This window comes from Chiloscyllium plagiosum, unplaced genomic scaffold (genome assembly GCF_037043375.1).
Source record: "Chiloscyllium plagiosum isolate Xiang-an unplaced genomic scaffold, Cpla_swu_hap1 HiC_scaffold_17, whole genome shotgun sequence".
NCBI lineage: Eukaryota > Metazoa > Chordata > Chondrichthyes > Orectolobiformes > Hemiscylliidae > Chiloscyllium > Chiloscyllium plagiosum.
Window position 1 is genome coordinate 27883879 of NW_028270155.1, and position 17696 is coordinate 27901574.

The 17696-nt window shown below is 40.5% G+C and overlaps 1 protein-coding gene across 7 annotated transcripts in view; it reads left to right on the top strand.

Annotated features, from left to right (window-relative positions):
• Positions 1–17696, top strand: part of zfhx3b (zinc finger homeobox 3b) — a 566603-nt gene that overhangs the window by 209033 nt on the left and 339874 nt on the right. For 5 of the 7 annotated variants that reach the window (XM_043706688.2, XM_087995764.1, XM_087995765.1 and 2 more), the window contains exon 2: positions 12423–15127. The exons of 1 other annotated variant lie outside the window; for it this stretch is intronic. In XM_043706688.2, coding sequence (XP_043562623.2) covers positions 12469–15127 — 2659 coding nt within the window. In that variant the 5' untranslated portion in view covers positions 12423–12468. Of the gene's footprint in view, positions 1–5451; positions 5661–12422; positions 15128–17696 lie in introns of those variants that run through there. One more of the 7 variants, XM_043706689.2, reaches the window with a different exon arrangement.

Genomic DNA, 17696 nt, shown 5'->3' on the forward strand with positions numbered 1-17696 from the left:
AAAAAATCAGATTGTCAGCTCAAATGTTTTTTATATAAAGTGGGCCATTTGTTATAAAGAAAATCAAGCAGCCTCCAGCTTTTCATTAAAAGAAGAATTTCGCACTATTAACTTTTCTAAATATAGAGCATTTAGCAATGTGCTGGTTTAGAAATACCTTTGTTGCTGCTTGTGTCACTGTGAGGACTTATACATTTAATGGTAAGATCCTGGGGAGTGTTGCTGAACAAAGAGACGTTGGGGTGCAGGTTCCTAGCTCCTTGAAAGTGGAGTCACAGGTAGATAGGATAGTGAAGAAGGTGTTTGGTATGCTTTCCTTTATTGGTCATAGTATTGAGTACAGGAGTTGGAAGGTCATGTTGCGGCTGTACAGAACATTGGTTAGGCCTCTGTTGGAATATTGCATGCAATTCTGGTCTCCTTCCTATCGGAAAGATGTTGTGAAACTTGAAAGGGCTCAGAAAAGATTTACAAGAATGTTGCCAGGGTTGGAGGATTTGAGCTCTAGGGAGAGGCTGAACAGGCTGGGACTGTTTTCCCTGGAGCGTCGGAGGCTGAGGGGTGACCTTATAGAGGTTTACAAAATTATGAGGGACATGGAGAGGATAAATAGACAAAGTCTTTTCCCTGGAATCGGGGAGTCCAGAACTAGAGGGCATAGGTTTAGAGTGAGAGGGCAAAGATATAAAAGAGACCTAAGGGGCAACTTTTTCATGCAGAGGGTGGTACATGTATGGAATGAGCTGCCAGAGGATATGGTGGAGGCTGGTATAATTGCAACGTTTAAGAGGCATCTGATGGGTATATGAATAGGAAGGGTTTGGTGGGATATGGGTTGGGTGCTGGCAGGTGGGACTAGATTGGGTTGGGATATCTGGTCGGTATGGACAGGTTGGACCGAAGGGTCTGTTTCCATGCTGTACATCTCTATGACTTTAAAGCAAAGTCTTGACCAAGGTTGAACTGAAATTGGGTCCAGATTGAAATCAGCACAAAAATATACTTTTTAGTTTTGCTTCAGTAAGTCATCAAGATAACATGTAATTATTTGTACACATCCTCAATTTAAATGTTTTACTTTTAAGTGAAGTTGGACTGTGTAGAAGAATTGCTGCAAAATTGAGACAAAAGTTCCAGCTAACAGTTAGTGTGCCTTACTGGTGTGTTATATCATTAAGATACAGTGGTTAGCATGTAGGTCATCTGCTGAATCAGCATTACATCAGTCATTGTAAACAACCCACAGCACACAGATTGCATCGCAGAATGCTCTGAAACTGGGGGAGAGAAAAAACAGTTGGCATTAGTCCTGAGAATCACCAGTTGGCTTTTCCATTGACCTGTGATATTAATGTAGATACATCTTAGTGAGGGGTTGAGAATTGATTGTAGATTCTGCTTTTGTTCAGAAAATAAGAAGGAAAAATGATATTATTCTGTTCATTTTGGGAAACAACCCCTTCCAGTCCATGAAAAAAAGCCCCATCCACACAAATTGTTTGTGGTAATCAAGTAAAAAGTTGCCCTGAGCTTTCAAAATGCAGTCCAGCAAAGGATCACCAGTTGATTGTAGGTAGAGAAGGATTTTCTTGGAGGGGTTGAGTAGATTCTGAAGGGTCACTGGATCTGAAACATTTGAATCTGCTTTCTCATCAAGGCTTGCTGAGCTTCTCCAACAATTTGTTTTGGTTTCGGATTTTCAGTGTCTGCAGTCCTTTGGTGGTTTGTGCTTGAGAAGGTTGGATTTGTACTCATTGAAGTTTAGAAAAAGTTTACTGAAACCTTATTGAAACTTATGATATTCTTAGGATCTTGGCAGGGTAGATGAGGAGAGGTGGGTCCCCCTTCTGGGAGATTCTAAGATCAGAGGACATAATCTCAGATTAAAAGGTCACCCATTTTAAACAGAGCTGAGGAAGAATTTCTTCTGGCGGCGGTAGTAAATCTGTGGAATTCTTTACCACAGAGGGTTACTGGAGGTTCGGTCATTAATTTTATCCAAGGCTGGAACAGACAGATTTTTAGTCAGTGAGGAAATTGAGGGTTATGGGAAAAAAGGCAAGCATATGAAATTGAGGATGTTCTGAAGAAGGGTCACTGGACCTGAAATGTTAATTCTGATTTCTCTCCACAGATGCTGCCAGACCTACTGAGATTTTCCAGCAATTTCAGTTTCTGTTCCAGATTACCAGCATGTACAGTTCTGATGGTTTTTTGAGGATTATCAGATTAGCGTGATCTCATTAAATGTGGAGTAGACTCAACGGGACTAATGGCCTACTTTTGCTCCTATATCTTATAGTATTGTGGAGAGTGCATCCCAACTTGAGCTTGTAAATTTGTCCTTTTGAAAGTCATGAATAACTGGAGTACATTTGGCATTTTTAAACAGCTTTTGGTTTGAAGTGACTACTTGACTAGTGGTTCTTATCCTGCCACACATTACACTTCAGTAATCTTCATCTGGTTACACATGCAGTCAGTTGCAATAATTGATGGGTAGAAACAAAGGTAGCAAAATCTCTTCTCCCATGAGTAGCCATTTACAGAATAGTGCCTCCGACTGGGGACTTGTGTTATAGAGCCAGATGATTAGAATAAACTGTGTTTGATGAAAACTGGACATCATACTGGGAGGACAGCATGCTTTTATCAGATGTGATCATTTTGATTTACATTCCTTATCAGTCTCCCTACATTACTCTAATCTTCTTGTTCTCTGGACATCATTATCTGTCAGCATGTAGCATGGATATCCTTTCAAATTAAGTAATATGGATGCGGCTGAGAAGTTTACTTTTAACATTTTACATTTTGTGGATCCTGTCATTAAGTCCTTCAATGCATACATAAGCAAAATGTGCCCTGGATGGGTAAGTGCATATTTATAGATGATTACCTGGTAATGTTCTGTGAGTAGATCATTGAGATTATTGTCTTAACTGGGCTTAGTCAGCTGTGATCTACTGGAGATTCCAAAGATCCTTAGGCAGCCTTTCCAAACCCATGACTACTTCTATCCAGACAAGAGCAGCAGATACATGGGAACACCACCACTTGCAAGCTCCCTTTCAAGCCAATTACCATCCTCATCTGGAAATGCGTTGCTGTTTCTTCACTGTCACTGGGTCAAAAATCCTGGAATTCCCTCCCTAAGAGCATTGTAGATCTGCCTACAACATATAGACTGCAGCACTTCAAGAAGGTAGCTCACCACCATCTTCTCAAAGACAGCTAGGGATGGGCCATAAATACTGGCCAGACAGCGAGTGAATAAAAAGAAAATCCCTAGCAACGGGAACAAGCAGTGATCTTTTTAATTTGTGTTATCTTTAATTAAAAAATAGTTATGTTGTAACTTTTTAGATCCCCTTTTGAAAGAGACTTTTCTTGGAAACGACTCTGCATATAGCATTTTGTCTTCCTTCATTTCTTCCCCATAGACAGCTCATACGCATGGTTAAAGCTACCATATGGTGAAGTTATTGTGGGACAACCCATTTGTACTCTTGTTGACCTTTAAGCAATGACTACTGTGGATGTGTTTCTGATGGGGCTCAAACTAAAGTCTTGCAAGTTCAGTGTTGCGTAGCATGCCCTAGTAGAATTAAAAACCATTCAAACAGGATAGAACCCTAGTTTGAAAGAAGAATGTCAGCACTCCGATGCACACTGCTCCAGAGTAATAGGACAAGTAATCTATTTCAACTTTCCTTTTTGACTTTCTCTTCTAGCAAGTTCCAGTATCTGCAATTCTGAAAAATGACATAATGGTCGTCAACCTAAAGGAGGGCAAACTCACTAATGGAGAAATAGTATAACTCATGTTTGTTCATTTTCATTCCCTTTCTCATTTTTTTCTCAATCTTCCCTGTAGCCCAAGCCCCACCTCCAAAATTAAAACCCAGAAACAAAGCAACACTGGGGAATGTTGAGTGAATTTGGAGAAATCAGAAAATATCTGGAGAAAGGAGTTAATGATTCATATTTTTGAAATGCAACCATAGAATTCAGTGAGGAAATAAAGATTAAAAAGAAGATACCAGAGAGCTGTCGATTTGACAAGTTATGGATATAGAGTTGGAGCAAGGACTGTTTTAAGTGACAGACTATAGGAAAGTGCTTTGGGCTATACCCAACTGCAACATAGATTTTATCCTGTAACAGCATGGTACCAGGTCGTGTTTGTCAGTTAATGCAAAAAAAGGCTTTGCAACAATATTCTCAGAATATAACCATTAGAAATTGAAAGGTGAGCTGAGAGGATGAGTGATTTGCCAAAATTTCCATTGGCTAACACTTCATGGAAGAACTGGGACAGTTTACAGGCTGAGCAAGAGAAGTTCAAGTTAAAATAAAAATCTAAGATGATCACTTCTGTTCAGTAGCTATATGGCAATAATTCTTTTGCCCATGGAGCTGCAATCATCATACTTCTTACCCTTTAAAAAAAAAGGGCACTTTAGAAAATTTTTGATTAAGACATTTTTCAGTTATATTCTTGGTGGGAATACTGTACTTACAAAGTCGCCTGTCTGCAGTGGTGTTGACAGGTTTATCTCTGCAACATTGTTTGTAATTTTAACCTTCTTGATAAGTCCTCAGACTAGTGTGTATATGTGCTACCCAGCACAGGAGAACCTGCTAATTCAACTAACTTTAGGTGAGCTGATGTAGGAAGGCATTAAATTTGTATTGAAATGCAGTGAATTATAGAGAACTTGGCATCAGTTTTATGATTAAAGAGTGGACACCTAGATAAACAACTGAGAGTGGACATAGCATGTATAGAACTATATCCAAACTCCTTCAGGAGATGAGAGCTGTGGGATCAGGGTTTTTTAAAAAAAACTGCATTGAAATGGCCAATGCCTTCATTGTTGGACCAGTCAGTGTAAATTTTCAATGGAAACAGTAAAGCTAAAAAGGAAAAGATGATGAGAATGAGTTGTAAGTCTCTAAAATTCTCTGCTGCCTTTGCCTCAGAAGTGCCGTACACAGTTTCAGTAAACTGGCTCCCAGTGCAAGATCAAAGACATGCCAGTTTATCAATAGCTGTCCTAGCAGACCACGTTTTCCTGTAAATTGAGAGGCATTTATGGCATTGATTATTCAATAAGGTTATTAACTCTCATATGACCGGAGTGGTAGCAAGGAAAAGCTTTAAAGCCTTTCAGGTCACTGTCGGTGAACATCAGGGGCACATTAAAATGTAGTTAGCATGGATTGTATTAGGATGAGAAATATTTAATGTAGCAGTTTCACACTTCATAAGAAGGCTCTGTGTTAATAATTCATAATATTAAATGTGATTGTTCCAGCTCCATCCTGTCGGTGAGACATTAATTTGGAAAAGAATTTACGTCTCTCTCAAGTGAAGTGTACAGTATTTTTCTTTAGATCGGGGAAATGGAAACTGCAAAAGATGTTAGGATCAGTTCATGAGTGTTGAGAAGTTGAAGTGTTTTGAGTAACGCCTCTTCTGTTTATGGATGTTTCTGCAGGTTTCCAGCTTTTTAATGACTGGAACACCTCAAACAATGTACAGAAATGGCAGATGCTGTAAAATGGAGCACCGATTTCAATTTCTACTGATGTAACACTATCTTTGGGGAAGATTTAAGAAAATTCCTAAGTTCCATGGCCTTCAATCCAAGGAGGTGAAATCTGTTCCTGTGGTATCTTCGCATTTAACTTCTCTGTACACTGTGTGCAGTGTCTATTGGGATGATGACCTTTTATTGAACTAATTTGACTTAACATGAAAATAGAGCCGACCATTTTTTCTGAACTCCTGAAACATTGGTCCAAGAATCCGAATAATATACTGATTTGAAACAACAGAAACCATGTACACATACATATTACTGATAATATCCCTGACAGAAAAACACTTTCATCGCATTACATGCTCCCCGCAGTTGATTAACAATCAAATTGTAATCATTTCAGCCCTTCAGACCTTGGAATCTAATTTATTTATAAGTATTAGTATGGTTCATAGTAGTGGTAGCTTTCTTTTATTAATTTGTGGTATGTGAGCATCATTAGCTAGATCCACCAGCATTTACATCTCATCTTCAACTTACCTTGACATGTTGATGATAAGCTGCCTTGAGCTACTGCCTTCCTTGTTGTAGACACACACTCACAGTGCATTCCAGGATTTTGACCTGAAGACATTGAAGAAATGACTATATATTTTAAAGTGAGCATGGTAAGCATCTTGGAGAGGATCTTGAAGATGGTGGTGTTTCCTTGCATACGCTGTTCATATCCTTGTGGGTCATACATTTTGTGGGTTTGGAAGGTGCTGTCAAAGGAGTTATGGTAAGATGATACAATGGATTTTCTATGAGGTAATACTTGGCGATAAGAACAGATCAGACATGCAGTGAGTAACTCACCTCCTGATTCCCCAAAGCCTGCCCACCATCTACAATCCACAAATCAGGAGTGTGATGGATATTCCCCACTTATCTGAATGTGTGTAACTCCAGCAACATTCAAGAAAGTGGCACTTTTGATTGGCACCACATCTAAAAATATTCACTCCCTTTAACACTGATGCTCAGTAGCAGCAGTGTGTACCATGTACAAGATGCACTGCAGAAATTCTCCAAGGTTCTTAGACAGCACCTTCCACAACTATGACCACTACCATCTAGAAGGACCAGAGCAACAAACATGTGGGAACACCACCACCTCAGGTTCTTCTCCAAGCCACACATCATCCTGACTTAGAAATATATTACTATTACTTCAGTGTCGCTGGTCAAAATCCTGGAACTCTCTCCCTAACAGCATTGTAGGTCGATCGACAATAAATGGACAACAGTGGTTTAAGACCATCTTGAGCTTACTCAAGGGCAACTAAAGATGACCGAATAAAGCAGGAGGTTCATACTGCTGACATTGTGTTCTGCTGTTGAACAGAGGGATTGTTTACTAGGGTGGAACAGGTACTCATTAAGCAGAATTTTTGTCTGCAAGTGTTGAGCGTTTTGTGTGGTGTTGGACGTGCACTCATCCAAGAAAATGAAGAGCATATAATTGGTAGACAGGCTGTTACTCACCACACAATTCCCAGCCTGTAACCTAATTTTAAGGTGTTTGTATTTATATGACTGGCCTGGTTAGGTTTCTCGTCATTGGTGACTCTGGCTCCCAGATTGTCATGGCTATGGTATTGGATATTAAAAAGCCATGGCTTTAATCTGTCTTGTTTGGAATAGTTGTCACCCAATTCTGAAAGTGTGAAACATTCATGCTACACCACTACCTAAAGCCTGCCTATTGTTTAGGCCTTGGTACTGAACATTGTACAAGCATCAGTTGGCACCTCTGATCTTAAATTAGAAGGAAGCTCATCGACCAAGCTGCTGAAAATGTTTGAGCCTAGGACACTACCCTGATGATTTCTTGCCGAGATTTCCTGGGGCTGAGATTATTCCATCCCAGCAACCACAACCATCTTCCTTTGGGATAGGTATGATACCATCTCGTGAAGTTTTCCCCGATTCCCATTGACTTCACTTTTGTTAAGGTTCCTTGATGCTATACTTCATCAAATGTTGCATTGACGTCCATGCAGTTATTCTTATCTCCACCATTCCCTGTAATTTATCCTGCTGCTCTGTGGATCTCTTAGGGCCATGCACAGCAACATCTTCTTGGAGGAAGCCAAACTGAGCATCGCTGAGCAGGTTATTGCTGAGTAAATGTCATATAGAAACACTAATGATAACACCCATCGTTACTTTTTTGATGATTGAGAATAGTTTGATGGTAATGGAGAAGCGGAACTGGATTCATTCTTCATTTTGTGGAATCCAGGGCATACCTGGGTTCCATTCCACTTTGTCCATTACATGCCTGTGTTGTAGCTGTAAGGGAACAGCTTGGTTAGGGGCACAGCTACTTCTTTAGTACTATAAGGTGGGATGTTGTCAAGGTCTATAACCTTTGCTGAATTCAATGCACTCAGCTGGTTCTTTTTATCAAGTAGAATTAATCAAATTTTCTCTGGACTTTATGGCTGGGGACCTCAAATAGTCTCACAATGACAAAACTGCTAATTTGCACTGTTTCCCAAAAATGAAGCTATGTTAAATTAACTTGTTGAATTATTAGTAGACTGCTGATGGAATTAGGAATTGAAGTTGTAGAGTCATAAAGCGCAGAAGAAGCCCTTCGGCCCATCTGCTGATCTATCTCCACTAATCCCATTTTCTGGCACTTGATCTATAGCCTTGAATGTTTTGCATTTCAAGTGCTCATACACCAACTTTTTAAGACTATCATCCACTTGACAATGCATTCCTGATTCTCACCAACTTCTGGGAGAAATTTATTTTTCTGAATCCCGATAAGCTTCCTACCCTTCCCTTTAAAATTATGACGTAAATCTTCCAGTTGCTCAGATATATGGGTGGTACTAAAAGGTGGAAAGATTTGAGAAGGGTAAATCTGACAATTGCAAGCCAGTTAATTTACTGTTGGTAATGGGAAAGTTTTAAAATAAACAGTAACCTTCAAGAAGATAAACAGTTACATAGACTAAAAAGGGAGAGTGAGTGCGAAAATGTAAGGGAAAATAATGTTGGATGAACATTGTTGAGTTTTTAGATAATACAACAGAGGGTGGATGAGGGCAATGCTGTTAATAATGTCCATGTGAACATTCAAAAAGCTTCTGATGAAATACTACATAGTTCCCAAATCCTTAAAGGTGGCAGGACAGCTAAATGAAGACATTAAGAAAGTGTAGGAGACTGTGGGCTTGATAAATTGGAATATATAAGAGTACAAAAGCCGGGAAGTAATGCTAAACCAATATAACTAAAATTATCCTGTTCAATTTCGTTGGCAAAATTGATCCTAGAAATGAAGGGCTTGTCATATTCGGAGCGGTTGGGGACGCAGAGTCTGTACTCAATGGAGTTTAAGAGGGAAATGGGAGATCTGATTGAAATTTACAGAATACTGAGAGGTCTGGATGGAGTGGATATGGAGAAGATCTTTCCACCAGTAGTAGAGATGAGGAACCAAAGGCACATCTTCAAAATGAATGAATTTGAATTCTGAAATTTGCAGATGATGCAAAACCTGGAACTGGGAGATTCAACCTACATGACAAATAAAATTCAACACAGAACAATGTTAAGTCATGTATTTTGATAGGTAGAATGAGATACAATGAATGATCCAATTTTAAAGATGTTGGAGAAAAACTTGTGATTCTTTGTTCTCAAATCCTTGCAGGTGGCAGGACAGCCAAATGAAGAAATTAAGAAAGCATAGGAGACCCTGAGCTTTATAAATAGAAATAGCAGACTACAAAAGCTAGGAAGTAATGCTAAACCAATATAACTAAAATTAACTCATTGACAGCTACAATATTCTGTTCAATTTCGTTTAAGAGTGACATGAAGCTTTGGGAGACAATGCAGAAGAATTTGACGAGGGTTCCAGCTTTCTCGCTCCCCATCTCACTGGTTCTCTCACTCTCTTCCTGCCAGGCGTGTTTGGTCCCTCCCTCCCCACATCACTCGTTTGCTTGTTCTCTCCCAGGCAGGATTGGTCCTTCCCTCCCTCCGAGTCTCACTTGTTTGCTCAGTCTCCCCCACCCAGGTATGTTCGCTCCCTGCCTCCCCATCTGCCTTGTTCACTCGCTGTCTCCCATTAATCTCCTTAATGCAGACAATACTAAGAGGGAGAGGCATTTTTTAACCTATTTTCTAATCAAGCTGCTTAGCGATGTTACTACACACTTCTGGAAGAGACGGGCCTTGAACCCAGGCCTTCTGGCTCAGAGGTACTCTGACTGGGAGTGGAATACTCCCACTGTGCCATAAAAGCCTCCAAGAAGTGTCATTTAAAATCCTACAGCAATTAAAGATGTGTTATTTTTAATGGTTGAAATAATGATACACAGAAGGCTGAGATTTGAGGTGATAAGCAAAACGAAGCACGGACAACATGAAGAAAACCATTTTAACTCTAAGGTTGTTAAGATATGGAATGATCTGCCAAATAGGCTGGTGGCCACATTTTCAATAGTTCACTTCAAAAGAAAAGTAAACAAATATTTGGAAAAAGAAAGGAGAGGTGTGAAGAAGGAGCAAATAAGACTCCTCATGAAAAGAGTCATCCTTGGCTTCAAGTGCCACATGGCCTCCTTTTGTGTTGTGGTCTAGAGCACAAAGCTGAGGGTGACATCTTTTGAATTAAACATTAAGGCAAGTGTGCCTGCTTGGATGAATGTAACAGATCCCATGGCACTACTTGAAGAAAAGAAGAGTTCTTTGAGTGCACTTGCCAATATTTATCTCAGAACAAATGTCACCAAAAATAGCTTACCTTGCATCTTATTTCATTGAGATCTCACTCTAGGCATTCTGGCTGATGTCTTTTGTCCACAAAACAGGGGTCATTACATTTCAAATGGAATTCATTTACTGTCAACTACATTGGGACACCTGGAGGACATTAAAGGTGCTATAAAGATGTGCATTTGTTGACTCTTCCGTTAAAGTTAAAAGGGGGTTAATGTTATTCACCTCCATCAGTAAAGAAACTGCTGATGCACTTGAAATCGTCCGCAGCCTAATTCAAACGACGATAGTAGAATATTCACCTTCTATTGCAAAGCTGCAAAGTCATCCATGGTATTGAATGTATGCACTATAAATCTCATTTATAATTAGTGACAGTTTAGGCACTTGTAGTTGAGCAGATGTCAGTCAATGTAAAGCTCTGTGGGCAAACAATATTCGTCTTCTAATCCTTCTGCAACATAGAACTACGGACAATCCACTTTAGACTGTTAAAAAATTTGTAATTGCATTACAGATGCTTGCTTTTTGTTGCTTTTTTAAAATCTTGTTTTGATGAGTGATGTGCACAGAATCCCAGACTTAGCTAGCTTTCAGTTAGTTTACTGCTGGATTGGTTTTCAAAGTGGAAATTTTGTGACTAAGGTTTATTGACTGAAACTTGGGTTAAGTAAAAGTTTGCTTCACTAGTTCGTCACACTGTCATTTCAGTTAGCGGAAAGGATCCAGCAGTACCAATCCAATACCAATCAGTAATGTTAGTAACATAAACAATTACATGAAAGCAAAATTACAAACTTTATATCCCCTAAGGACAAAACTACTTTGGACACAATGCCCGCATTCTGGAATAACTAAGAAAACTGTTGATGGTTGGAATCTTGACATTTTTAAAACCAAATCTCTCTTGTGATTTACGATCCACTCCTCTACTGTTATCATAGTGTAAATATATATACATATATATGTTCTGTTTTGTTGGGCAATTTTTCCCTTTGGGATCACTTGCCCCAAAGTAGTCTTGCATGCTTAGTTCCTCAAGTGTCACACTTCGTTAAACTTTCAAAATGTCTTTAGAACTTGAAAATGTCCCAAGCTTGTTGATAGTGGAATCCTTACAGTATGGAACAGACCCTTTGACCCAACAAGTCCACACCGACCCTCAGAAGAGTATCCCACTCAAATGCATTCCCCATTGCTGTACATTTAATCCGGACCAATGCACCTAACTTACACATCCCTGAACACTATGGACAATTTAGCATGGCCAATTCACATTAACCTGTACATCTTTGTGACTGTGCGAGGAAACCAGAGTACCTGGAGGAAACTCATGCAGACATGGGGAGAATGTGCAAACTCCACACAGATAGTCGCCTGAGGCTGGCATTGAACCCGGGTCCCTGGTGCTGTGAGGCAGCAGTGCTAACCACTGAGCCACTGTGCCACCCATGCTGTCAAGTGTTCTGAGTAAAAGTGGTTCAAGTATGATGTGCCAACAAGTGCGTAAATTAATATTTAAGACATAAGTCAAAGGCCAATTGCAATGTGTTCCTCCTGGCCCTACCTGTCCACCAGTAGAAATGCATCCTTTAAAAACAGTGTTAATCAAGTCTGTATGCGAAGTTTGTATAGATTATTTGATGTACTTTGAAGAGCTGATGAAATAAATATTTAACTTATTTGTTCACAGTTATTTTAATGCTATTTGCTTAGAAGTCATTGGCAAAATTAGTGGACAGGAATTTAACCTATTTGTAGGACATTCCTCTATCTGGTGTTTTAAGTCCAACATGAGCACATTTTACTTGATTGTAGCTTATACCCCAACTAAAATAGTGCACAGAGAAATTTCACACTAATGAATTCTACATTTGACCACTTTTATTGCCAACAATACTTCAAGCCTGAGAATTTGATGGAATGGTAATCTTGTAAATACGAGGTTCTCTGTAAAATATAGAGGAATTATATCCCTCTCAAGGACAATCTATCCTAAAGTATTTGGTAACAGTATGTCAGACGTAAGAGTTTATTTCTTTGTGTAGTACACCCATTTATTGACTATTTTGTTTCAATTTTTAGGCCCCTGCCGGACTGGTTGCAATGAAACGCTCATGTAGCCATCACTATGGAAACCTGTGACTCCCCTACCATCACTGGGCAAGAGGATGGGTGCAGTGCAACCCAGCATCAGGAATGGACTGAATCCAACCCCCAGGTCTCTGATAAAGCTGGTTCAATGGAGTCTGCACGAGAGAACTGCGTCCCGTGTGAGAACCTGAGGACATCCTTCGACGAGTGCAGCTCAGAGACTGCTGCAGCGGCTGTTGTTTCACACCCCTCACTGTCCTCAAAGGAGGTCAGCTGCAACGAGTGCTCATCCTCATTCTCAAGTTTACAAAAGTACATGGAACATCATTGCCCGAACTCCCATCCTCAGCTCCTACAGGAGGAAAGTGACAGTGAAATGAGCGAGGCAGAGGAAAGCGATGTGGAGAATCTGACTGGGGAGATTGTCTATCAGGCAGATGGCTCTGCCTACATTGTAGAGAATGTGAACCAGCTCATGCAAAGTATCCAGTCTGGAGGGTCCAGTGGCAGTAGTGTTCTCCCAGCTTTGTTCATGAACTCTATGTCCAATGCTGGGAACAAGCAAGGGGAGTCCACCTCTGCAACATCCGTCTCTGTCTACCCACAGATCATCAACACTTTTCACATAGCCTCATCTTTTGGGAAGTGGTTTGGTTCTGACCAGACATTCCCAAATACCTCAGCATTGACAGGCATCAGTCCTGTCTTGCACACTTTCCGTGTTTTTGATGTGCGACACAAAAGCAACAAGGATTACCTGAACAGTGATGGCTCTGCCAAAAACTCTTGTGTATCCAAAGATGTCCCAAACAATGTGGACTTGTCTAAGTTTGACAGTTTCGTGCTCTATGGCAAACGAAAGCCGATTTTAATGTGTTTTTTGTGCAAGTTGTCTTTTGGATATGTGAGGTCATTTGTAACGCATGCTGTGCATGACCACCGAATGACCCTTAGTGAAGAGGAGCACAAGCTCTTAAGTAATAAGAACGTGTCTGCTATCATCCAAGGGATAGGCAAAGACAAGGAACCTCTTATAAGCTTTCTGGAACCAAAAAACAAAAACTTTCAACACCCTTTAGTTTCCACAGCTAACCTCATTGGCCCTGGTCAGAACTTCTACGGTACTTTTAGTGGAATCCATGTTGATGGTGATGAGGCTGTCCAGGCTGGTCTGGCTTTATTAAAAGACTCTGAAGGTAACACGAGTGCAGCTGAACAACCTCATTCAATCCCTCTGGCACAAAGTGCTCTGTTGAACCTTGGAGGGCTGACAAGCTCGGCCCTAAAGACCCCAATTACCTCAGTCCCTCTGGGCCACCTTGCTTCCGGGCCTACCAAAATGCCAGAGAGCAAGGACTTGGGGATGGAAATTGAGAAGAAAAAAGCCAGTGGAGAGTTTAGCGCTGACAGTAGCCTCATAGAAAAGGCGGACTCTGCTGAGCAAGCAGAGGAAGATGAGGAGTGCAAGGAACTGTTCACAAACGAGTCGGATGAGGATGATGATGAGCCCCAGGAAGACCCTGAGGCTGATGCATGTAGCAGCAAGGAACTCGCTCTCTCAAACCAAAGCATTTCTAAATCTCCTTTAATGCCTAATGTGCTAAACCCTTCTCCAAGGGGCACCTCTTCTTCTTCTACTTCTTCCTTTGTTGTTTTCGATGGTGCAAACGGGAGGAATGCAGTGAGCTTGTCAAACGACAGTGCAAGTGGTGACAGCAGTGTCGGTAATACTGAGAGTAGTAGGACGGACTTTGTAGATGAAAGTGCCAATAAAGACAGTGCCACAGCTCCTGAACCAAATGAACCTGTCGATGGCGAGGAAGGAAACTATACCTCCCATCACCAGCATGCCAGCACTCCCTGCGACCTGGGGGGTGGGGAATGCTCATCCGGAAGCAGCGTTGAGTGTCCGAAGTGCGACACGGTCCTGGGCTCCTCCCGTTCCCTCGGTGGGCACATGACCATGATGCATTCTCGGAACTCATGCAAGACCTTGAAGTGTCCAAAGTGTAACTGGCACTACAAGTACCAGCAGACGCTGGAGGCCCACATGAAGGAAAAGCACCCAGAATCCGGTGGCTCATGTGTGTATTGCAAATCTGGGCAACCTCACCCTCGGTTGGCCCGGGGCGAGAGCTATACATGTGGTTACAAGCCTTTCCGATGTGAGGTGTGTAACTATTCCACTACAACCAAAGGCAATCTCAGTATTCATATGCAGTCCGACAAGCATCTCAATAACATGCAGAACCTACAGAATGGCGGGGGCGACCAAGTTTTTAGCCACACTGCTGGAACAGCTGTGGCGGCTGCAGCCGTTGCTGCGGCAGCGGCCGCCAGTATGAGCACCTGCGGGGCCTCCTCGCCCACCAAACCAAAAACCAAACCCACTTGGCGGTGCGAGGTGTGCGACTACGAGACGAATGTAGCCAGGAACCTGCGCATTCACATGACCAGTGAGAAGCACATGCACAACATGATGCTGCTCCAGCAGAACATGAACCAGATTCAGCACAACAGACACTTAGGCCTCAGTAACCTGGCACCTGCAGAGGCCGAGCTTTACCAGTACTACCTGGCCCAGAATATGAATCTCCCCGGCCTGAAGCTGGAAAACACAACTGACACACAGTTTATGCTGGGCGGATTCCAACTGGACCCCTCAAACCCAGTATCAGCACTTGCACCTGCACTAGGTAATAAATAATAACTTTATTTCAAATAATGTCCACATGGTCCTTAGCTATTGTTCCATATGTATATAAATGTATGTCTTCAAATTTAAAGCACCACACAATCTAATGTCCATGAATGACAGCAGTGAAGATAGATATTAGACCAGCCGTACTGAGGCCTGTACTAATGTTCCACAGACATGAGTTCAAATCCCACCATGGCAACTGAGGAACTGAAATTTGATTAGTTAATGAGTCGGGAATGAAATGCTGGTCTCAATAATAATGATCACAACACTACTGCAATGGTGTAAAACCCCACCTAATTCATTCATGGCATTCAAAGAGAGAAATCTGCTATTCTTACCCAATTTGGCCTGAATGTGACTCCAGATCCATTGTTTAACTGTCCTCTGAAATATTGTATCAGACCACTGCAGAAAACATTGTAAACATAGTTTGATTAGAGAAAGTGCAGTGGTTCAAGAAGGTGTCCATTACCAACTTCATGTAGGTAAGCCTTACCAGTGATACATCCCAGTAAAGCAGTAAAAAATGTTCACCAGTTATAGGAAAAGTAATCTTATGAAACATTTGATTCCATTGAGGTCTTACACTGAAAAATGACCACTCAGTCTGATTGGCAGCTTGATAATCATTATTCCTTAAGTTGGGCGAATTTCAAAAATAATTTTGTGATAACTGCCCTGGACCATGTTCACGACAGCGCTTACATGTAAAAAATATTAAAACAGAATGTGAAGTGTTAAACTTCTCGTAAAAATATGAAATTTTATGGTCTTTGAATAAAAAGCCGTGATGTAAATTGTGGTCTGCATTATGAAGGAATATGATGACCTCTATTATACAGTTTAACTGTAAACTGTAAATCAGCCTGGCATACTTGTCCCCAGATAGACGACAATACATAATGTGAACAGTAAAGAGGATACTAGAAAGAAATGTTTACCGGGTTTTAAAGTAAGATCAAACACAATTGAATTAAGAACAATGTTGGACCAATTTTTATTGTTTAACTGAGATTTTCATCCAGAATGTCTGCAGTGTGTTTGGCTGTTTCACCATTACCAACAGGTTGCCCATTAATTTTAATGCAAAATTTGATTTTGTTATGAGACTGAATGACGCTGCATGTTCTTTATTGTTTTTAAAATAACGCTCAAGTTTCACTTAAGTTTTGAGGCAAGTTACTAAATAACTGGAAGGAGAGGGGAAGTTTTGTGACAAGTATCATCAGCATAAGCATTATAAAATGTAGAATAAGTTATTAATGGAAGATTGTTGACTCATTTTGAAAAAGTTAGTAATAGTTCTAGTGAGGAGTTTTTTGTAACATTATCATGTTTAGATTTTGGACTTGAGTAAACAGTCTGAACCCAATTGTTCTGAAATGAAGCAGATCTACAGGTGCTAAACCGGTTTTACAATGGTAGATAATTTGAATTTGAATAATTTATGTCATAGGATGGTGTAATTGATGTCAATTCAAAGGCTTTTCTTGAGTGAAACTGCACACATCAGTTAGTAGACCTTGGTGTAAAGGAAGCCTGATGTTATTGCAGATTGCGTAGTGGCAAGTTCATTTAAAAATTTGCTCACAGTTCTGATTTAGAAGGATCAACAAAACCTTGATCCTCGAAGGTTTCGAGCATACTCGAAGTAGCACAGACGATATGACATGTCCCTTTGGTCTTCCCCAACATATCTGTATCAGTGAGAAAGTGTTAACTTATGATTCAGTAAAGTGCTCAGATCAAATTAAACCAGTTGATTAAAAGGATTTGAAGAACCATCTGGATCCATCAGTATTTACTCCATTTCCCACATCATCTCAACTCACCCTCTTCCTCGCCTTTGAAAATATTAGGTATATGGATAGGCAAACAAAAAGGGAAATCCTGCAGTTGGTTTCAGGAGAATTGGTTTGTAATTCCTCTCCAACTCTGTCGGGTCCACTACATTGCAGCTCACTATTCATTCATGTAGAATCTTACTTAAACTTCTGCCCTTCTTATAATGTTAGTGTACTTCGATTAAGGAAGTTTACAGATATCTTCAGAACAAATTGCAGGACACCTTCACTTGAACGTGTCTGCTGGTAGTGTGTTGCAGAGAAGTATAGAGGGACTCTTTGTGGTGCAGTGGCAATGTCCCTACATCTGGGCCAGAATGTCTGGGATCAAGTCCCACCTGGCCCCTAAGGCAGGTTGATTTTAAAATATCTCCATACTGTCAGAAAGGAAGTATGATTTCACATTTTAGGGAGGGGTGGGCATAACTAATGTCACTGGACTAGCAATCCAGAACCCTAGATTAATGTTCTGGGGTTAGCGTTTTGAATCCCACCATGACAGATGGTAAAATTTGAATTCAGGAGAAATATGGACTGAACTTAGCCTAATTATGACCCTGTAACCATTTACATTTAATGGATTTTCTTCTATCCATGTATTTTATCAACATGTTTTATTAATATAATTATTTTGAATATCTTGTCCAAACCTACTTTCATTTTATTTTGAAACAACTGAACTGAATCTCTTATAGTTTATGTTCCTCCAAAATAAAT